Source organism: Camponotus floridanus, unplaced genomic scaffold (genome assembly GCF_003227725.1).
Source record: "Camponotus floridanus strain SB8 unplaced genomic scaffold, Cflo_v7.5 scaffold21, whole genome shotgun sequence".
NCBI lineage: Eukaryota > Metazoa > Arthropoda > Insecta > Hymenoptera > Formicidae > Camponotus > Camponotus floridanus.
This window is the reverse complement of record NW_020229337.1, coordinates 942,995-967,077: the sequence shown is the minus strand read 5'-3', so window position 1 is coordinate 967,077 and position 24,083 is coordinate 942,995. Positions and strand designations below refer to the sequence as shown.

Sequence of the window (24,083 nt, the reverse complement as noted above, 5' to 3'; positions counted from 1 at the left end):
TTATTTATATATTTATGGTTTTAATTTAAATAATAATTTTTACAAAATTTATATATTTATATACTTATATATACATTTAAGGTTTTAGTTTAAATAATAATTTTTATATAAAATTTATATGTTTATTTTCTTATATATAGATGTTTGTGTATTTATGTATTTAAAATTTTAATTTAAATAATAATTTTTATAAAATTTATATATTTATATATTTTTTGAGATATATATAATTTCATTAATTGTATTTCATTAATTTTATTTATATAAATTTATCTAAACAGCTTATATTATTAAAGTTTAATATCGAAGATATTAAGAAAATTATTTTTTTCAGATATTTGTGAATATATATTGAATGTATATAATATTGAATATATATAATATTGAATATTATGTATATTATGTATAATATTATGTATAATATTATATAATATTATGTATAATATGTATATAATATTGAATATTATGAACACATAATAGGATAGTAGTTTGTTAGGGCTACTCCATATAATGCTCCTTATGCACATGGTTCCGGGGACTTGCCCGTTGGAAGACTAAGGAAAGGCGCGTGGGGTTTTTAGTTGGTAGTCCCTGCCGTTAAAATGGCGGCAGGGAGAGCCCAACACTACCCCGACGGGACCGCTAAAGCTATAGCGGTCCCGTCGGGGTGTGCATAAGGAGCATTTTCCCCACGTAAAAAAAAAAAAAAAAAAAACTTGTTAAATTATGTTGTATTACATTTCAAATTATATTATATTTTAATAATGAATTTCAACAATAAATAACATAATATCCGATATAAATAATACCGTGCCAATGATTTTGTTTTACGGTCTTGTTATGCAAATTTAAATTTATATACTATATTGCAAACTAAATGCTGCAATTGTATATATTATATTATATATAAAATTATATATAATATAACCCTCCCATGGGGTACACCTTGTTGCGGTGGGAGGGCTTAGTACTTGGATGGTGTCTTGAGATTTATCTTAAATTTTTCTATTTATGATAAATCTTAAGGTGCTTGAAAGCTAAGTACCCTTTCGTAATAAAAATATTATGCTGGTAAGAAAATTATAATAAAAGTATACAAATAATGTTGACTATATTAGAATTGAACATATGAATTCTTTATATTTTATATAAAGGAAGAGATATTTAAAATATTTTGCAACATATATTTTTCGAATCTTAATTATAAAAGCTTCAGAAGAATCAGTGATTACCCATATAGCACAGAAGCTTGCTGCAACGTTGCTGCAATGTTACAATATTACTCACTGCAGTGTAATGTTGCTGCACTAATGCAGAGACATTATTTTGTAATATTACTTTGGCAATGTTGTAGCAACGTTTTAACATAGCGAAAATGTATAACATGTGTTTCTTTACTTGCCGCTACGCGGTGACACCCAATTTAACTAACTCGTATTCGAATTCATTTAAGATGGATATAAGGTCTACAAAGGATTAATGTAGTAATTATATTTCTTGTGTCAGTTTAATTTCTGGCGATAAACTGACTTGATTTACTTAATCCTAATGAGGGATCTAGATATTAAACAAATAATTTATTTAATAATCTGGATCCTTTATTGGATTTCAGAATATTAAACAGATTTTTCTTAATTGAAAATAGAAAATAATAGAAAATAATTAATTTATTGCACATATTAAAATATTCTGATGTCGAATGTATGTAAAATAATTATATGCAATATTATTGAGATAAATATTTAAGAAACATCTAATAAAAACACTAATAGATGTTTTTTTAAAGGCATTTTTTCCTATCTTTCTGACACAAACATTTTTTTATATTTTCAAAGTTTATTTATTAAATTTAAAACGGTGTCTGCATTTGTAGCAAAACGTGTTTTAATATTACAAATACGTTGCACCGTAACATTGCTGCAATATTGCATTGCAATATTTCTACAAGCGGACATTTTACCGTTGCTGCAATATTGCAGCAACGTTGCAGCAATATTTTGCAACATTTCTGCAATGTTGCAATTTTGCAAAGAAATATTTCTGCAATGTTGCTGCAATATTTCTGTGCCGTATGGGTACTTTAACAAATTCTATACATGTATTAATAATTACATTTTTAAATAATTAAAAAAAATGATTGATAAATATCAAAGATCATTTTACTGCTAATTAAAAAAATTTATAGAAATACGGTTAAAAAGGTTTTTATTCGACAACAGACATTTTGTTTTTTTGTAAATAAAAATATATAAATATGACATTGAATGTATAGAAAGATATTTATTTTATCTTTGAACATTACATTGGAAGATCACAGTATTTTTCGGGATTGAAGTCAAATTTTAATTTCTTACTTTGTGATACGACATAAATAGATATGAATCAATTAATTAAATATATATTATATTTAAATTTTTCAATGTTAACATATCTTTCGAAAAGAGATAATATATCTGTATTTATGTACACATAGAATATATATATGTAATTCCAGCGCGTGTATTTCATGTAATGTTTTAAATTAAATATATATATATATATATATATATATATATATATATATATATATATTTCTAAACATAACGTAGATATTTCAGAATAAAGTTGTAGCGTTATACTATATATACACATATATATATATATTATATGTGTGTGTGTGTTTATTTGTGTATGTGTAGAAAAAGAGAGAGAAAGGGAGAGAGAGAGGACCACAAAATTTATTTAAAAAATTAAAATTAAAAATTTATTTATTTTTATATACATATGCGTTTTGCTATACAGCACTGATGGCATTTCGTGTACTACAGGCATTTTTTACATAGCACGGAACAGAATCAGAAATTGTGCACATATATGTTACTCTCTGAGAACTTTTGTGGATTTTGGCTTTGTAGTTCATGTCCACGTTTTTTAGATTAACTGAGGGCGTATCGCTTTCAATCGCCAAACGTCAAATAACTGTCGATCGCTTAGAGATTCAAGCAGTTTTCTTGTTTATCAACTGTAAATCTAAATATCGAGCGGGCGATTATGAAGGAATTTACCTTGTCGACTTGTGCAAATTACGTATTCTTCTCTCGAAATATCGACAATGTCAATATGTTATTTTTATTGTATTGCGTAGAAGATGACAGAGTTCGTTTAACATATTAATCTCTCTGATATTAATTTCTGCACAAAATGTTTTGCAATGTCTCCGAAATGACTGCTTCATTCGGAGACGCTGTAAATGATGGCACAGCTTCTTCGAGTGTGTAAACCGGAAATCTGTTATGTAGTTAGAAGTTATGGAACTCATAGGTTAGTTATTCTATTAATCCATTTTGCTGTTAAACTTTTACAATAAACCTGTTTTTTTTTACCTTATTTTCTATATACTTTTTTGTTTTCTTTTCTTATTTCTCTCTAATGTATAATGGGAATATATATTTCATTTTGAGTATTAAAAATATAATATACTCGTATATTGTTGTATCACTATAAAAAAAAAAGATGGATAATATTTTCAATGTAATATGTAATTTCTTTTTAAGATCTCAACCTTCAAATCATTATGAAACCTTAAATGTTTCATCCAATGCATCACAGAAAGAAATCAGACAAGCTTTCATCAGATTGTCAAAACAAGTATGTTATAAATAATGTTATAGATATTTATTTTTAATGTGTATGAGATTTAAAAATAAAAATAAAAATACTTTTTAACTTGTCTGATATAATAAAATCACATACAATGTACTTTTTCAGCTTATTTTAGCTGTTTTTATATTTTTAAATAATATAAAGTTAATAATATAAATTGCATATTTTGTTTTTCTAGCTGCATCCTGACACTAGTGGAAAACACAGTCATGCTGACTTTGTAAAGTTGAACGAAGCTTATTCGGTTTTGGGAAAAGAAAATACCAGACGCAACTATGATTTAGACTTGAAATATACTAAATACAATCCATCCTATACATATAATACACAAAACAGGTAAAATTTGAATAATATTTTAAAGGAAATTGAGTAAATGTTGAATGCAAAACTCCTCTATTCAATTTTTCATTTAAACTTGCATATTTTATGTAATCTATATAGAAAATCTTGAAAAAAAAACATTGTAAGTGAGCGTCGAGTAATTAAAGATGCACACGCAATATGTAATATTATTAAAAATTGATCAATGACTATTACAATATTTCATAATTAATGATAAAAATTGTTATATAATATTTGTTTTTCTTATATTTAACATATATATTTAAACTGCATTCGATTTGGCGCTATAAATGCTCGTGAAGCGTTTGACCAATTAGGACAAAGATTGCTTTGCTCCAATAGGTCAATCGAATGATTCCAACGTTTATAGCGCCAAATCGACCGCAGCTTACAATATATGTATATCACAAATATAAAATGCAAATATATAACAATTATATTATAATAGTTATTATTATTATTATTGTGATGACACGAGTGATAATTGCGAAAAATTTAGACCTTCGATAATTGAGATCCGTAAAACGCTTTGAATGATACGTGAAAGGATAAGAGAAAGGAAAAAATTCTCGTATGTAAATGATTACGTCATGAGAGCTAATTTTACAAACGCGGAACTGTACCACAGCATTTTGATCGGAATGCGGAATCGGGACTTGAGATTTTTTCATCTCGTTTATATGGTGTATTGTGTGCAATTTTTTAATAATATCGGGACGCCTATAGTTATAGATTGTGATCGAGATTGTGATATCGAAGGATCGGTTAATCAGTGCGATTAAACTACAATAACAGTCATAATTGTATCGGTTATTATATTAGAGTTATAAAAATCATTTCGTATTTGTGTTATAATTTTGCATAGAAAGAAATAAACATCGTCTGCAAGTAAATGTATAATATATATCGGGAGTGACGAGAAAAATATATCGGGCAATTATCGTATTATACATTGATTGATAGGATATCTCATTGATTATGTGAATGTGTGACAGTTTTATCAAATGAATTTCGCGCGATTGTAGTTTCAACCATTATGTTAAACATTTTCGCGCGATTGTAGTTTCAACCATTATGTTAAACATTAATAAAATCATCGAAAAGATTTCACTTTTTCTCTCGTCTACAACTAAACGTGTTAAAAACGGGTTAAAATACCGAAAAAAGTATTGGACGATTCTTATTATACGTTGATACAGCATACGCGTCGATAGTGAAATGTGTGATAGTTCCGTTAAGTAAACTCCGTGCGACCGTAAGTGCAAATATTATTAAATGAATAAGGACCGGTTTCACAACTCGAGTTAACTCGAGTTTAATACGTTAAACTAGGTCCTGATTAGTCCATTCGTTACTTAAACTCGGGTTAACTGGATTGTGGAACCGGCCCTAAATGTGTAATTCAAAAGCGCAAATACCTTTATTTAGAATTTATTTAATGATAATAAGATATAAATATTTTTAGCTTTAAAATTTATAGTAATGTTAGATGTGTATGATCATATTTACTTTCTTAAAACACATAAAATATGCATATAAATTTCAAATAAATTGAATTAGCTCCTATATTATACATTCATCGAATATTTGAAGAGATGATTATATTAATTTATTATGTAACATAGAAACAATTGTTATTTGTTAGATTTATACATCACTAATATTTTCTATTTTCATAAAAAATCTGTAAAAATTTAAAATTTTCAAAACTTAACACATTTGTACTTGCATATATTATTTTCAAAATATACTTTAAATGAATCCTAATTCAATGATTATTTTCAGTGATTATTGTAACACTGAGAAACAGAATATTCTGAATAACGTTTTTTTTTGAAAAAATTACCTAGAGATTTATTTTTACAATTGGTTCTACATTGTATAACTACATGTATAAAGGTATAATATAATTGATAAAAAATGGAATATATTGTTTTAGGCAATATGGGAGTCGATGGGAATATGAGGTGCGTACAGCGGGAGGACCATGGCCACCACCTAAACAAAATCCAAATGCATATTTCGGTCAGCTAATAGCTTTTCTGATCTTTACATTGGGGTTGGTACACTTTATATTTATGTATCATTCTCTAAAGATAAGAAAGATTTTGATTTTGCAAAATAGTGAATTGGAAAATAAATACCAAAAGATTAGAAGTATCGCACATAGTAAATCCAATAATAATCAATATATCATAGAAAATATTAACTCTGCAAAGGAGTTTAGCGAGTACCTGGCTAAGAGTAATGATTGATTCTTGAATCATGAATATATTAACAAAAACTGAATTAAAAAAGTGTCAGTTATTGTATCACATAGTGTTCTTTTTCCACATCTTTTTTCTTGGAATCCTTTTCCACTCTATTAAAAATAAAAATAAACATAAATTCCTATTTATGTGATAGAGAAGAAAACTTCTTTATACTCTTTTTTTTTTATTAGATTTTTCTTACAGACTTATTTACTTTAAAAAAGAAATTTAAAAAGTGTCATATAACATATTAAATACAAGACAAGAAATACATAAAAGTATAGAATGTTGTTTCCATTTATTAATTATGCTTGAAACAATTCTATTAGTGTATTTTTTACTCATAATTGTGTGTGCATTTAAAGATATTTGCTTTATCAAGAAAAGATAAAACAGAATAATTTTCTCTATGTATATATATCAATTATATATCTTTAATATTTTCTTGTCAAATTAAACTTATTATCGTTTTCAAGAATCAACTTTTCATTATAATTTCAATTTTTAATTTAATCTCTTTTTTTAATTTCTTTCTTATTCTCTTCATAATTTCTTTATATAACTGACGACTGCTGTATGAGGCGAAGAAGGTGAAAAGATTGGTTTTCCTTCTTCATCCACGTAATCGCTATAATTGAGTTTGTATGTCGTGTCAAAACCAATTCGTTCACAAAGTTTGCCGGAGAATGAAGACGAGCAATCCGCCCTAACATAATGAAATCCTTGCTCCTTTGCAATTTCTCTGCAAAAGTAGACAAATAAAAAATATATCGCTTGAACACATCGTTGAGCTCTAAACCTATTATTAAGCTATACTCACAGCGTTTTTTCTATGAGAGCCTTTGCAACGCCTTTTCCTCTCCAATTTGTATCTACTGAAATTATTTTGATCTCCAAGACGTTTAAATTTTGAAATCGTCCACTCACATTCACATTTTTATCTACATAATGCAGTAGCTTCAGTATTTTTTTAAATTTTGCATTTTTACATGACTCTATGTATTCTGGCTCTTCGTCCGGTGGAGGCTCTGATTTACCTATAGAAAAAATAAGATATAAATTTTTTATATAATTGTATATAATTATATAAATTCTTTATGTAATTATTTTAAATGCGTATAATAGCGATAATGTATGCAATATGTGTTGCTTATAGATAGAACTATCGTTACCATTAATACGCAGTTATTAAGTTAAGATAATTGATTGAAAGTTCCTTTTCCCATGATGTAAATTATTTGCAATCATTAGCAGTTATTCATGATGTTTCTAACGTAATAGATTTTTATTTAATTCTGCTTGGATTTTAATGCTCCACATATAAGGTTTTGAAAATAATATTAATAAATATAGTTCGATACTTATATATATATATAAGTATACATTATATATATAGCACATATATGCATACAGCTACGCACGGTGTTTACATATTACTTTAACGACGTCTGCTAATTACCAAATTAAGCCATGAATTAAATTAATAATTGCATAATTGGTATAGCAGATAACGGTATATATGATACAGTTAAAAGTAAAAAAGAGAGAAGAAAAATATACTTTCATATATAGAATAATTTAACTCTTTTTCAGTTTAAAATATAATAATTTATTTATTGCAATATATATTACAATTTATTTATTACAATATATATTATTACAATATAAAAAATTTAGTTGAAAAAATGAAACATTTCAAATTCATTTTTCACTTTCTATTAAGGAAAGAAAAATCTATTCTAAAAAAATTATTTGGATAATTGTATAGAATAATATATAATAATATATTATATATAACAATAATATATTTTTTTATTAGCTGACAAGATAAAAAATATCTAAAAAAATCAAATTATTTTTTGAATTTAAATATATTTAAATTATCTTTTCAGTTTAATGAGAAAAGATATTTTTTTTTCTCTTTTGTAAGAATGCGTTACCTTCTACTTTTATGAATTTTACAATGAAATTACTGATCATATTAAAAGATTAAATGCACAATATCTGGATAGACATAGTTAATATTTTTCTTTAACGTTATAAATCGTAATATATAAATCTATCAATGAATTCCGATATTATTTTTGAAAACATAATATTTTTATAATCTTTTCACATATAGAAATATAATACTCTCTTTATTTAAAAATGTTACTTTGAAAAAACAAATTTTAATTAAAAAATACCTATTTTAAATCCAATTGTACCAATGTTATTTTTACTTTAAGCGAGACTTAAATATGTCTCTTTTTATTTAGAAAGAAAAATAAAAATAGACTCATATTTACGTCTCGCTTAAATCCAAACTAATATTGATGGTTTTAGTTTATATGTTTTCATGTCATTGACTTAAGCTTTTACTTATCTTTTTCTTGATAAATATTTTTAATGTTTTATACCGTTAGTATGAAACAGAGCGAGAAACGAGACTTATTTGCAATGCATAATTTCCACTTCTAATTTTCGAATATCGGATAAGCTTATTTGCATATCTTACAAGCATTTAAATGGCAATATATATATTTATCAACAGATAAATCTGTGCTGCAATTGTTTTTATAGTCATAACTGGTATCGAATTAATAATTCACGAGATTGAAGATTTGTAAGATTTTACGTAATACCGATGATTTTACGTAATACCGAAGTACCGTTGGATTTCCTTAGTTTTTTTCTTTGCATTTATTTGAATATGCGATAGATCTCCAATTAAGTGGTAATTTTTGCATCTATTCTATCGAGCTACGTGCGTATTAAAGGAAGATGAAAATAAATGTATATAAATAAATATATATAAATGTATATAAATAACGATATATGCATCAATTTGTGATCATAGTTATAGGATATCAAAATCAACAAGAATATTTAATATTATAGATTATAGAACATTTAATGTAATATTATACATTATAAAATATTTTCAATCACTTTAATGATACCAGCAAAATCAAAGCAAGAACACTTTCAAAGATTGATAATTCTTCCTTTTTTTGTAGCATAATTGAAAAAAAATTATTCGTCTTCGCAAATTTATTTCTAAGAAGTCTTATGCATAGAAACTTATTTCTATGCAGAATGACTAACACTCTATACTCAAAAAATACATCAACATGATTTTTTTAGATTATGTAAAATGTATGAAAAGTTTATTGAAATTCATTGTAAGTGCATCAAATAAATTCATTATAATTGCAATTGCATCAAACAATTCATTATAATTGCAATGTTTTTTTTGTAAGATTTAAAGAGAAGATGTGTTTACAAGTGAAGAAATTCCCGTTTCATAGAGCATTAAATCATACGAATAAGCATATTTTCATCTTCCTCTAATTCTACTCGATTGAGATGTTAAAATTACCATATATATACAATTTAAAACTCTCGTGTACGAATAAATATATACGGAAAAAGCTGAAAAAATACAAAACATAAAATTACTGTTGCGATCTTACCATTGAGCAGAACACCAATTATTGCACCACTCGCAGTAACTGCCATTAGACTCAAGTTATTTTCAAACGATGAATGGCTGCAATAATCTTCCAATTCGTCGCAAGTACTGTCCTCGCCTTCCGGAATCAATTGAATACTCTGATTGAGCGGTTCGTCCCTGAAGAAGAACCTTCTCAAGAATTTTAACACCTTTAATTTATCATCCTTGTTAATCATCTCGATGTGATAGTCCATACCACTGCTCAATCCATCGGCCGAATCGGCCAACTAAAATAAGAAATGTTACCAAATTAAGGATAATATGTAATGAGTTGAATGTAAGAGAGTTTATAGAGAAATTCTTATTTAATAATAATTTATTTAATTTTTAATTAATATTTGAAAAAGAAAAGATTGCGATATATTTTTTTATTTAAATTTTATAATATATATAAAAATATATATAAAATATATATAGAAATTATTAAAAAATTATTCGAAATTGGTTGATATTTTATAATGAATCGAACAGTCGATATCCTATTCTGAAATTATTTTATAAACTATTAGCATCGAATGTCATTATTTATAGTATACATATAACATAGATGAAAATATTTTAATTAAAGCTTTATATATACTTTTGATAGGATATTGAGTTGATGTAAAAAACAGGTAATTATAAGAATAGAAAATTTAACATAATTTATATGAAAAACTAGCATAATTTTGAGGTAGAGAATTCGGAAGAGACTTTCATACATGAGAGTGTTTTCCAACTTGTTACACTAAATGTCGACGATGATGCACGTGTGACATTCCTATTTATTCGACTCTATTTTATTACGTTGATCGGTCGTTGAGCAGTCAACGTCATTCAGTGCTAATTCGTCATTGATCTACTTCTAGACAGTGATTTACAAGAGTCGATAAGATCGTTCTTGCGTGTGTAACATGCGTTTCGGCACGAGCTTCGCGAACAGAGATTTAAAAGAAAACTGTAAAAAGTTTCTCTATAACAGGATATTTATTTTTAAATTTTAATCATTTTGAAGATTTAAGATTATGAATTTTATTTTTTAAATATTACCGTAACATCACGACACATTTAAAATAAATCTTAAATGTGCAAAACTCTTTTGCCTTGAATGTTATGATATTCGCGTGTAGTTCGAAATGTCCTTCCTCCGACAAATTATTTCGAAGATAAGATGTTAAGTAATGTGCTAATAATATTTGTCGCAATTAAGGTAACCGGTACCTGAGCATTACGCGTCGTTGCGTTTCTAAGGATTTGCCTTTGTCATCATTTGACTTACGTCATATCAAGGGTAGCTCATCCTTACTTGCACTAGGAAGATTTTATTTCAACTTCTTTCAACGTAATTAATAATCTGCATAATAATCTCGTATTTCAGACAGTTGCCGTGGGAAAATGATTAGATCATCGCGCTGGACATTTTATCATACGAAGAACAAAGAATGAAATATATTCACCCTTTCTCTCTTTTTCTCTCTACATAAAAGTATGATTTATTTCTTGAAAAGAATGTCATCGTATTTAATGACTCCAAATTGTATTGTAATAAAATGTCGATATGATAAGCACGAATCATATTCATTCATATGATACATTTAAATTAAATATTTAATAATTATTTTAATTATTATATTTTAAAATTCGGATTTTTTTAAACTATTACAATACGATGTTCAATTGCTAATCTCAATTTTTATATTATTTCAAATTTATCTTCAATTTCTTATTTGAGTTGATCCACCCTAATTTCTTACCGAGTATCTCATAATTTTTGGTGCTTTTTTTACGAAACTGGTAGTGGTTTTGTCGCTGTCGATATGCATCGCATCAACTAGATTTGATGCATGTACTTCCTCCATGATGAATAATAGAAGATTCACGAATTTTATTGCACTTCTTCGTTCAATGAAATAATATTCGAAAATTGTTCGACCGCGAGAACGTCGTTGTATAAATTGCGTGTTGCTCGTAGAAGCAAGTTCCAAGCACAATGCTCGGGTGCTATCGTCGAACAGTAATCTAACACTGCATTGTGATAGCATGCTGTCTATCTTATATATATATACGCTCAGCAGCATAAGGCGTTCTTGCAGGTTCAGGGACAGACATAGCTTAGGATACTTGGGATTGGAAACGCCTCCGTTCACATTTTAATATAAAAGCGTATCTATTAATAATATGTCTCAATCATGACTATCATCATGATAATAATTATGCGAAAGCTTTGTAATTTTGCTACAATATATTATCATAAACTAGATTTACGTCTTTACTAAGTAACATTGAAAGCATAAGATTCTTTCAGATGAAAATTTCGGAGGAATATATTGAGCAATAATTTTTCGATTATTTCTTGAATAATATAAACATTTTTTTATTGATAAACATTTCATATTTTATATTTTATATGTTTTAACTTAAATGTATAACTTCCTTTATTTACGTTTATGTTATTAGAATATACGAATAAAATTTAATATTAAAAACTTTTATAGATAAAAATAGATTGCATGAGTTCAGTGCGTGATTCTACGTTGCATGTAGATAGATAATAAACCGCAGGACGATATGATTTCGGATCGGTTTGCTATTTAGAATTTAAAAATATAAAAAATATACCATCGCGTGTTGTATACAAAATCGGAGAATAACTCCCGTTTGATGTTGCTGTTTGACGTAACATGGGATATATTGTAACGCGACGCATATTGTAAGAAATAATGAACGTTAATTGATACATCCATATATTTTTAACACTCAAACGTAGTTGTTTTATTATACGTATATGTGAGACACGCATTATCTAACATCAAAAAGCGTTTAAATTAACGTAAAATTAATATTTATCTTGCACTTGTATGCACATGTTTCTTGGAATGAGACGGAAAGTATTACAAATAGATCCGTCGAATACGAGTCCGACTTGCCTATTTTTATCAAATCGACATATTTCTACATGTTGTTTGAAGCGAATAGAAAGCATGTGAAATTAATATTGCTTCATTATTCGCAATTTATTATCTGCAACTTTAAGATCGATTCGACATTATTGGTCCGCTCACGGTCCGATCACGGTCCGATCACGGTCCGATCAAATATTCTTCCATTGTTTATAAATGTACGTATTCACATTATGTCTCAAATATGAAATCAACAGTTGAGCATGCACAATAGGCGCCAATAACGCCTTAACATATAAAATTGGTCGCATTCGGGATTGATAATTAGTTATTATTAAGTTATTATTAGTCTCGAATGCGATCAATTTCATATGTTAAGGCATTATTGGCGCCTACTATACATGAATACATACATTTATAAATAATGGAAGAATATTTGATCGAACCGTGAGCGGAGCGTGAGAAGAGAGTGTAAATCTATTCTTAAAATAACAGTAAATCGAACAATCGTTATCGTAACAGCAATCTATCTAGTTATTGTAATTTGAATTGTACGGTGTGTACGGAAATCAAAAAGTCGGTTTGCCATAAATATGAAGAATAACATCTTCTCTATACATTTTTATGGCATTTGCGTTGAGGTCGTTTACGCCCAGTACAACAGTACGATTGTATATATAAGTGTAGAACGGGACATGTTAAACATGATTGGTCACTCCCGTTAATCTCTCGGCACGAAGGTCACTAATGATCACAATCGTATCTGAAATAGGACTTTACAGATCATAATAACAAGGATCATATATAATTCAAGATTAAGACTATCCTTGTTCTAAATATATAGGATTGATTGATTCTCTCGCCATCAATTAATTCCGAAAAGCAAAAATAAATTTATAAACACATGACATTAATACACATATACAAAATGTGCAAAAATGTCTATGAGAGAATTATTTATATAAAATGTCGTATTAACATATGGACAACATATTTAAAATCCATGTTAAATTTTTTTGCAACAAAAATCGGGAAAAATGATAATTTTTACATAATTTACAGATTAAATATAATTAAAAATTATTCGTTTTCGATACAAAACGATCAGCTTTTGTAAGCTCTGTACAACTTAAGTCACCACTGCTAATGAACCAGTATCGTTTAGCAATGGTGATTTAAATTGCATGGAGGTGCGGCAAGAATTGTACGAAGCATCATGATCGCATCATGATCGCGTTCTTTGATCACGACATTCGATAAGCGAAACTATCGATAAACGATCGACAATGAAATATAAGTCTTTCTTGAACATTCTCTTTGTTTTTCCTCGAACCGGATGCAGAAACGACTCCTGAACAAATATTTTAAATAGAGCCTTCGCGTTCGAGTAAGAAAAGAATAGTATGGTCGATGTATAATAAAATTTTATCGTACGAAAAACGGGAGCCTTTAGCAGATTTATTAGAATAGCGAAAAATTGAGATTATCCTTGAAATGCAAGGTGAATCATATATTTCAAAAGTATCAATCGTTTTAAATTTTCTCTCGTTAGTGATTAATGCAAATTTTTGTATTTTCTTAGATAATTTCATACAAGGACTAGAATTTTTACACTCCAAATTATTGCAATTTTTGCTATTATATCTTTATGTACGATATTAATTTCTTATATTATTTTCTCTTAGTCAAGAATTTTTAGTTTAATGCTAGAGGCATGAAAGTCGATCGTTTCTCGATATATCGTATATCTACTAGTGAATCAAGTATCTCGATATTCAAGGCAGAATTTTGTTTCATTATTTTATTTCATTATTTTTTATTATTACAAATTATTTTACATTTATAATAAATTATTTATAAAAATAAAAAAGAAAAAATACATTAAATAAACATAAAAAATTGCCAATAAATGATATTCGCTGCAGTCGAAAAAAATATATTGAAATTACGCGATAATTTAAACGTAATTTAAACGTAAATTCGATATTCAATCCGTTCAATTAAATTAAATTGATGTTTGATAAAATAACCGCAAGTGCACATTCCTTAGCTGGAATTAATTGATTGTGACTTTAATCGGACTTCAATTAAAAAGGGGGAAGGTCAATTTTACCATGTTGACTTAACACGCGCCTATATTTGAATGGTTATATTTAGCGCACCTTCAGAGCGTTTCATGAAGCCGTTCGTCTTACTGCGATCGTAACGTACTATGCGTTTTGATAAATCGGTTTTAAAGCCGCTATTATAGATGGAATACTATGGCCTTGAGTGAACGGTCAATAGGATTATGTTTTTGCTATTGCGTCTATCGAATACATATTATATACCATTCATGACGCGGATAATACTTCAGTAATACTTCAGTAAAAACAAAATATTTTTAGATACATGATCAGACACACCTTTCCGTTTATATGATAAAAACAAAAAAGAAGGCATCACATGTGTAGTATTTTGTTCTTTAGCTTGGCTAGAGATTCAAAGTAAAAATTTATATTTATTAGAGATTGTAATTCTTATTAGATTGTATCACATTTTTTAGAATAGAAAAGAATACTGTTTCAAGAAATTTGAATACTCTGCAAATAATCTTTTTTAAAGAAAAATTAAGATCTGAGAAATTAATTATGAAAATAATAAATAGTATATTAAAAATCATAACGATCGGAATAAAAATGAGACAGATTTAGATATCTAGGATTAAGTACGATTTAACATACAAGTAAGTAATGCCATGTGATTTTGTGATGAATAAATTAATTATATAAATGAACTAAATTAATATTAATAGTTTATATCAGCTTTAATAAACTGCTAGAAAATGATACCAATTTAATGAATCTTACGTCAATTTCGATATCTTTCACATCTGTGCTTTTGCATATTCCTTATCGTGCGAAAAAGATCAAATTATACCAATACATAAAATCTGGCTCTACTTATTTGGTCATTATTCGTATTTAATATTTTGTATTAGAAAAATCAATATCAGAAAAAAAAAATATATTATTAATTGAAGTTTGTATTTTAAACATAAAAATTTAAATTATTAAAAAGAGATTAAAATATTTAAAGCCTGCAACTGTCTGATGTTTTAGTTTTTTTAAATAAATTGAAATTTGCAAGACATTATTTATTTTAAAATTAAAATCGTGTTGATCATCTGCATATGTTGACGAACAAGTTGTCTTCGACGTGGCTAATGTAACACTATCCTTCGTGAAATTTGATTCACGACTGTTTCAAAATGAACTAAATAATCATACGATGTATCGTATAACATATAACCAATAGATTTAATAATTTGCAATTTATTTGTTAGATTGTTAAATAAAAATAAAAATTTTGTTACAGATATATATTAAAATCAATATCATACATATATTTATTAACTAAGATTGTGTTAAAAGTCAATCCAACTTTAGTAGCTTAAATCATCAGAATATTATAGTAACTTGAGAATCATCTACATTTATGTCTGTTTTCTAAGGCATTTAAGTCTATCGAATCTCCTTGAAATTATTTTGCAGGCTAATATTGACATTATATTGCACGCAAGAATTAAACTGTTTACTAGACAGATCTACTAGACAGATACTAGATGCATACTGATGTGAGAACGCGTATAAATTCGAACATTTAAGTAAAGTACAGTTATATAGCACAAGATGTATTTTTAAAATAAACCAATCATTCCTGCTTGATCAACCGTAAAAAGTAAAAAAAAATTGTTAATAAAAAATCAATTTTTATTATTTCTTTTATTAGCTCTTTAATTTTATTCTTTCAAATAAATGTATATTTGATAGAAAAAGAGGACGGAAACATTATAATGTAAGAAAAAATAGCTATTCTATTATATCAATCCATTAATTTTTTTTATGTAATGAATTCACATTAGATGACTAGAAACATATAAAAGACAATGCTCGTTTTCGCTAATATTTTGTTCTCCATACAATATCAATACCATCCAGAGTTCTTAAATAGACTAAATATATATAAAAAATTGCATACAAAATGCTTCAATATGTTTATTATTTTTTTACATGCATGTGTGTGATTTAAGATTAGATTTAAAGTAATCTCAATATATATTTGTATTTTATATATGCATGTATATAAAAATAGCAGCACAAAAATATAATTAAAATAAGTATTGAAAAGATTTTTGTCGAAATTTGTGAAAATTAAGCTAATGTCTGAAGCCATTGACATTTAAGTGTGATTGTAATCGCTCGATGCGAGCGAAAATTTGTCGAAACAAGCTCAACAATTAGCAGATGCAAATAATGTATTCATTATGTATCACACGAGATCTGCACACGCGTGTGCATTACATCAGAATAAAGAGTAAAGTACACACTTGATTGCACCTGCGAAATGCCTCGATCTGCTTCTGTTGTTCTGCTCTACTCGATTTGCATTTTATCCGCGCAGATGCCGGATGCTGCGATCTTGTTCATCCAGAACAAATGCATAAGTAACCATGAATTTTATACGTTTTCGAAAATGTCAAAACACGCTGCAAAAAATCGGCGGATAAAATCGCGACTCCCATGCAACTGCAATGCAACGAACGTCGCGACGAATATTTATTATTGTCGTGAACGGTTATCGGCGCGTTCGATTTTTTTAGTCATTTCTGTTTATCGTGTATATGCAGTTATTTTTTGCTTGACTACACGATATCGAACTTAAATAAACGTTTTATTTATCGATGAGATAACAGTTGTATTAACAATCTATATGATGAAAAATACTCTATTGTATAAAAAACTACTGTGATATAGTAGTTACAAGTGTCTCGGACATTTCATCCGAAAGTTTTCTGTTCAGTTTTGAATTTTTATCTGTCGAAGATATATAAATGAGATCTCTTTGAAAGAAATACTTAATTTTTAAAATTAATTATTTAGACCAAGCATCAAAGAACTGATAAATATCTACATAAATTTAAATTTAAATTTTAAATTATTACGAGATCGTAGACATTAAAATTTAGTTTTGCTAATAAATCTTTTATTTGTTCGCATCTTTCAAGTTTTACTGTGAACGACTTTATTTTTTATTGAAAAAAAATTGAGTCTCGACATCGGTCAATAGAATCTGTAGACGATAGGCAACGCGGTGTATAAGCTATCTTTTGTGTCATATGTATTGATGATATTGCGATTATGTATATCTTGTGGCACGTGGTGCTCAATTGATCGTTAATGCGTAATAATTGATTTTGATTGAATGATTCGAATCGACAGTTTAGCAACGATATTTGCACCGCTGTCAAGATTTATTTCATCATCGCACGTTTATCGCATTTACGAATAGTTTTATAAATTAAGTAAATTGAACGAAGTTAAATTTTGAAAAAAAATGTGTATTTTTTTATCTTTTATTATAATTTTGTTATGACAATTTGAGTATGAAATACTTTCAGACACACTTATTTTCATAATATATTCGAATTGTGCGTTCGTCTCAGCTTGACTTTGAGAATTTAGGTATTCAGGTACTTAGTAAAAGTTATTATTAGCATAGTCGTTCATATGCAACGCATTCCTTGCAATCCGAACTTAGAATAGCCGGACACTGCTGTATAAAATTAGGAAAATATTTATGATACTAATATTGCTACGTAGAATGTTTAATTGCTGCAAAAAATAAAATAAAATAATGTATTTTAATGTATTTAGTTATTTTATTTTTATGTTTACACACACATAATATATATATATATATATATATATATATATTTATTGTTTATTTATATATATATTTTATATATATATTTATTGTTTGTTTATAATATATATATATTTATATTTATTATTTATTGTTTACATAATATATATATATATATATATATTTATTGTTTTTACATTAATTTATATTTATATTATGTCTAGAATATATAATATGAGTAGAGAGCCCCATAAATCTAATTTGAATTGTGATAAAAAATTGTTGTGTTGCATTTACATTTAACATACATAATTTTTCTTACATTCAAATAAGAATGATGTAAACTAGTAAATTTACTAATTATTCTTTTATATTTACATATTATCGGATAAGATTGTGCGTATATTTTTTCATAGAAATAGCAAGATGATGTCTCGTAATATGTGAACAAGATTAGCTTTTAATTGATATATTTATTCGCCGAATTTTCAACGAATATAAATTAAAAGACATTTTTCCGTCATGATATGCATTGATATTCATAATGAACTTCATATTCATAATGACTTCAACTTAGATGTTTACTCTCGAATCGTGTCAACGATTCGCAATGACTTTATTACAATATAAAGAGTGTCAAAAAAACGGAAGTACATGTAGCATAATGTTTGAAATAGACTGAAACTTTCTCCGCGTTTTCTAAAAAACTCTCTCTCTATTGCATTTGTACATACCTTAGCTTGAGAAACAGACATGTATTGCTCGTCGAAAGATGCACACGGTACCCTGTCCTCTTTAACGTGTACTGTCAACTACGCACCAACAGTGTGAGAAGGATGATCAGGGGAGAGCCATTACTATCCGGTGACATATAATATATTGTGAGACTCCCCCTCGTTTATTTCTCCATTAAATTTGATTAGGAAGTGAGATCTGTGGCGATCAAAGTAAATGGGTTCCCCTTGCATTGATGTACTTGTATTTGGAACGAGTCCCTTCGTATACGCAAATCTGCTGCCACGTGCATTGACAGATTCATTATGGCATCGTTTGACGTAATATATCGCACTCCGAGGCACTCTGTAAAATTTTCTAATCAAAGTGAACTGTTTGCCTATTTTCCTACTAGATAGAAATCCGCTGGATTCTTATCAATCTTTTCCTTGTTGCGATTTATCTTTTTCTTTAAGATTAGATGTATTACGGGATTATTTGCGCAATGTACTTTCAATGCGTATGACTTAAACAGGATTATCTTCACGCGATATCTTGTTTATATTAATAATACTTTTATATCATGATTAAAAAGCCATTTAATCTAATGGGATTAAAAGGTGCGCGTTGATTTAACATGATTTACTCTTCATCATGAACAAGTCGCCTCATCGCAAACAATTACTTTCAGCGCGGAATCTGCCGCGACCAAACAGGATGATTTACATATAAAAATAACCATCAGGTCCATCAATTTTTGACATGGTAAAATCATCCTTCGTTATATTGGATATTATTAGATAACTATTTGCGGTTTTTTTTATACGAGAAACTCGTATTCATTTCCATTAATATATGATAAATAATTTAATTTTCTTTCTGCAGCATCGAATAATATTTGATTCTTTTCTTTAAATTGACGCCGAAAATCTTCTAAATTATATAAGTTATTTTAAAGTAAAATTAAAAATCTTTAACTCATGTTTAAATCATTTTTAAATTAAAAATTTTTAAAGCACTTCTCTTAAATGTGTTTGTGCATACTTACTTAGTCAGAGAAAATTGTATCAGCGATAATGAAAGAATTCTTCGGTGACATGTTACGAGCAAAATGAATGTATATATCCGCTTATATATATGACCATTTTGCATACTTAATAGTTAATTAAGAGAGATTTGAGATTGTGGGATAAATCATTGATTATTTTATCTCAACACTTCATTAAACGTTAACTATCTGATTTTTATATTTTAAAATCGTTGATTTTTTTACTCCCGACTACTGCCAACCTATGGTTGGCAAAAAACGGAGGGAATATGCGTTTCATCGAGCTCGGATCGGTGGTTACCACTTTTTCCCAATAACAATAACATAGTTCGGTGTCATCTTTTGCACATCAATTTTTTTACGACAAAATAATGAGAAGAATCAATTGGTGTAAAGAAAACTCATTCGTTGTTTCGAAAAAAAATATGTAATTTGCAATTAACAATTACATATTTTTTCTTAAACATAACTATGTCTTTTCTTTACACCAATTGATTCCTCTCATTATTTTGTACATAAAAGTATTAAGGTAAAATAATCGAAAAATGAATATTTTACAAGATATTTTACGGTTTATGTAAAATTAAAAAATGATTTCAAGCCTCATAACTTGGAAAGTACTTAATGAAAACTAACTTAATTATAATGTTTTGGAAAGCTCTTGAGATGAGCTACAAGAATATGCAAAAGCATATAGGGTGTCCCATTTAAAAAGTTGGAGCTGACCTTCGCGTGTCCTTCAGGTGGCTCTTCAAGATCAAACTAATGACACCATCTTATGTCCCCCTTGAAACCATACAACTTTTGTCTAAAACATTTTTCTCTATCTTGCTTAGGTTCCGAGAAATTTAGGTGGTCGGATTAAAATGAAACACCCTGTATATGTATCTATGTATAACAAATATGTAAATAATTATATAGAAATTTATTGCATATTCCGCATATATATAATTAACGCTCAAGTTATAAATATGTAAGTGAGTAATAAAATATGTAAGTGATAAATATGATGAAATAAATGCGATATAATTATAGTCCTTCTGATTAATTGCTTCGTATATAGATATTAAAATTGTTCACTAATATTAAGTAATTATACTCCATGGTGGAGTTATTGTAATATATGTCGCTTGCATTCTAATCTTTTTTTACAATGTGCGTAGATACATAAACATATATTTAAACATATTTTTATATGTATAATTTCTGTCTCTTTTTATAATTATGAGAATAAGATAAAGGTAAATCTAACGGTAATATACTATGTTTTTGCAATTATTTATTTAATATCGATTCAGTAATTTCCCAACTTGGGAGACTCAATTTTCAAGTTAAAAAATAAAAAAGATATTTGTAACATTTATAAATAATTAAGAATTATTATTTAGTTATTTTTATGTAATTAAAATTATTATAATTATATTACTTATGCATTCAGGCTGAAAAACAAACATTTACGCATAAAATAAAAATCTTATTTATTAATTTTTATAAATAATTAAAATAAATTGTTCTCTAATTTATATATATTAAGACTGTAGAAAGAAATCTGTAAAACGTGTAAAAAATGCTTCAAAAATATTATTATGCACTATATATGAACATAATGGTTTTAAAATTTACTACGTAATTTGTAAATTATATATATATATATATATATATATATATATATATATATATATTGCTTCTTCATTTTTATTTATTATATTTTTTAATTTATTTGTTTCTCAATCTATTGAAGTGGATCAAATATAATTCTTAAGACCATTTTAAATGATTGAGGTACAGGAGTATATTTGAAGCAACTCTCATAAATTACAGATCTTTTTAACATTTTAAACACATCAAACTATTATGAATTTATTTCCGAGATTATGAAAATTGCACAATTTGTGACTTATTAAAAAAATGGGGACAATAATCGCGATTATCTTTTATCTTTTATAAAAATTATAAAACTATTTGTAAAAGGCAACAGGTCAAAAGAGGTCATAACAGGAATAGCGTGTTGCGTTCACAGTGTGTGCTCGATGTTGTATATTTACAAGGACCTTATTACAATACTTACGCATTTCATTAATATTTCTATTTATATAAGAGGGAAAAATTATATCGCGGAATCGATTACTCGATAATGCCAGGTGTTTCCTATACAAAGTATTTTCAGGCATCATTTTTATTGAAACGTCCGGCGCGTTGACAAAGCGATTTACATTGCGAGAGATGCGATGTCAAGGCTGACTACAATCCCTAATCTGCCGTCTTTCCTTCTGCGGACTGTAAATAGTTCACCCACAATGTACATACACATGCTCCTTTTGAAGTATTTCACGTATAATGTATTGGGATTGTTTTTCAATACCGATGATAGGAGAGAGAATGAATAATAGATTGCGACGGTTGTCGAGAGATCTATGACATGCGATTAAGCCGATTCGAAACGTGGGGAGATCCAGACGTCAATATCGACTATTATTTGAATAAATAATTGCAAATAATAATAAAAAATAAATAATTTTTAATAAAATAAAATTAATTAAAATTAATAAACAAATGAAAAATGAAATTAAAAAATTAAAAATAATAGAAAAAGTAATACGAAACATAAATAAATAATTTAATAAATAAATAAGATAATGAAAATATAAATAATAATATGCGTCAGAAATTGTATACGGTAGATTATAATAACATACGTTATATCAGTGACGCGATGCAATAAAATCATTAATTCCGTAAATTACTGTTACAAATAACGTTTTTTCCTCCTTTTCCGTGCGACATATGATTATCCATCACTTTGCCAAGGATAAAAATCAGATTACATATTCTTTTGAGTCATTCTTTTGAGTACTGCTAATATGCAAATTATTTTGCTTTTTTACAACGTTAGATTAATGTCGGTATTAATATTTATTAACTCATCTCGATAGGGATTTATTAAAAGCGTTTAGTGGAATATCCTATTTTAGACTGCATAACGAGTCATTTATTTCTATTAAGATTGAATTGTATTTATTATGATCGAATGAACGAAATCGATTGATTGAAATTTATTGAATTTTTATCACATTTTCTCAAAAAATATTTATTTTTATAATTTTGTCGTTCTTTTAATCAATCATCAAAAGTTACGTGTTTTATTATTTTTATTGAAAAAAGATTATTTCTGGGTTTTTAATAATTATAATATGAAATTCATTCGAATTGAAGAAGAATATAAATGAAGTTCATCTTTATACATTAATATTAAACCGAATAATTATTTCTTCACATTTCAAATAAGAAACGTCATCAGGTACTCACATTTTACAGAGTAACATACATATCGATATATGAAAATGTATGAAATTTGCTGGCAAATACCTACTGTTGATTATAATTGCCGAAGATACCTACAGACTGTACGATGGAGTTGTTATCCGTTAAGGAAATCCCGTTAGAATGACGTAGGCAAAAGATAGGCAAGGTACGGGAAAGCAAAAAATGGAGCAAATCCGTCGTAATTTTAATTTCGCCAAAAACATTGATTTTTATAACGATGTCATCTCAAATATTCGGTTTTTTTTTTGCAACACCGACGTAGGCACCTTTTAACGTTCACCAACGACATCTCACAACCCCTCTCTTGCCGCTCTCTCTTCGCGAGATTGTATCTTATCCAGCACAAGTGACGAAGCATGTCGCAATGCCGTATATACAATTAAATTCCGGTTGCATCAATGCATCAGTGATGCAATTTTAAAAGTTTTCAATCCGTTCGTAAAATAGTTAAACTTTTTATTACAAATTGAATTGTTGAAATTTATCGAAAAACTATATAAACTTTTTTTTAATCTCTCTTGTCCTATTTTTCTTATAATTAAATCTAATAAAAATAACACCCCAAAGTTCCTCGTAATTAAGAAAACTGGATTAAGAACTGGATTAAAAATTGCCATGCGTCTCAGAATAATAATTTATTCCATTCTTTTTAGATAAGATCCAGGTAGATAATCGTGAAATGGCAGCCGCTCTAATTTTTC

The 24,083-nt window shown here is 27.5% G+C and overlaps 2 protein-coding genes across 6 annotated transcripts; one reads left to right on the top strand and one right to left on the bottom strand.

Annotated features, from left to right (window-relative positions):
• The first annotated feature begins 3,086 nt into the window (after nucleotides 1–3,086).
• On the top strand, nucleotides 3,087–24,054 carry LOC105253654 (dnaJ homolog subfamily C member 4). 3 transcript variants are annotated; one of them, XM_025408416.1, is made up of 5 exons: nucleotides 3,090–3,300; nucleotides 3,534–3,627; nucleotides 3,821–3,978; nucleotides 5,924–6,043; nucleotides 24,036–24,054. In XM_025408416.1, exons 1-5 carry the CDS (start codon nucleotides 3,230–3,232, stop codon nucleotides 24,037–24,039), a joined length of 447 nt encoding a protein of 148 aa, XP_025264201.1. In that variant the 5' UTR covers nucleotides 3,090–3,229; the 3' UTR covers nucleotides 24,040–24,054. The 3 variants fall into 3 exon arrangements, with proteins under 3 accessions (XP_011260111.1, XP_025264201.1, XP_011260112.1); XM_011261810.3 differs by lacking the exon at nucleotides 24,036–24,054 and adding an exon at nucleotides 11,090–11,251; XM_011261809.3 differs by lacking the exon at nucleotides 24,036–24,054 and having other exon boundaries at nucleotides 3,087–3,300; nucleotides 5,924–6,296.
• On the bottom strand, nucleotides 6,664–19,228 carry LOC105253655 (dopamine N-acetyltransferase). Of its 3 annotated transcripts, none has more exons than XM_011261812.3 (4): nucleotides 19,031–19,228; nucleotides 9,692–9,959; nucleotides 7,057–7,273; nucleotides 6,664–6,978 (listed from the first exon to the last, which is right to left on the bottom strand). In XM_011261812.3, the coding sequence occupies exons 1-4, from the start codon at nucleotides 19,049–19,051 to the stop codon at nucleotides 6,780–6,782; spliced, it is 705 nt and encodes a 234-aa protein (XP_011260114.1). In that variant the 5' UTR covers nucleotides 19,052–19,228; the 3' UTR covers nucleotides 6,664–6,779. The 3 variants fall into 3 exon arrangements, with proteins under 3 accessions (XP_011260114.1, XP_011260113.2, XP_025264200.1); XM_011261811.3 differs by lacking the exon at nucleotides 19,031–19,228 and adding an exon at nucleotides 11,466–11,752; XM_025408415.1 differs by lacking the exon at nucleotides 19,031–19,228 and adding an exon at nucleotides 16,981–17,191 and having other exon boundaries at nucleotides 6,665–6,978.
• Nucleotides 24,055–24,083: the final 29 nt, after the last annotated feature.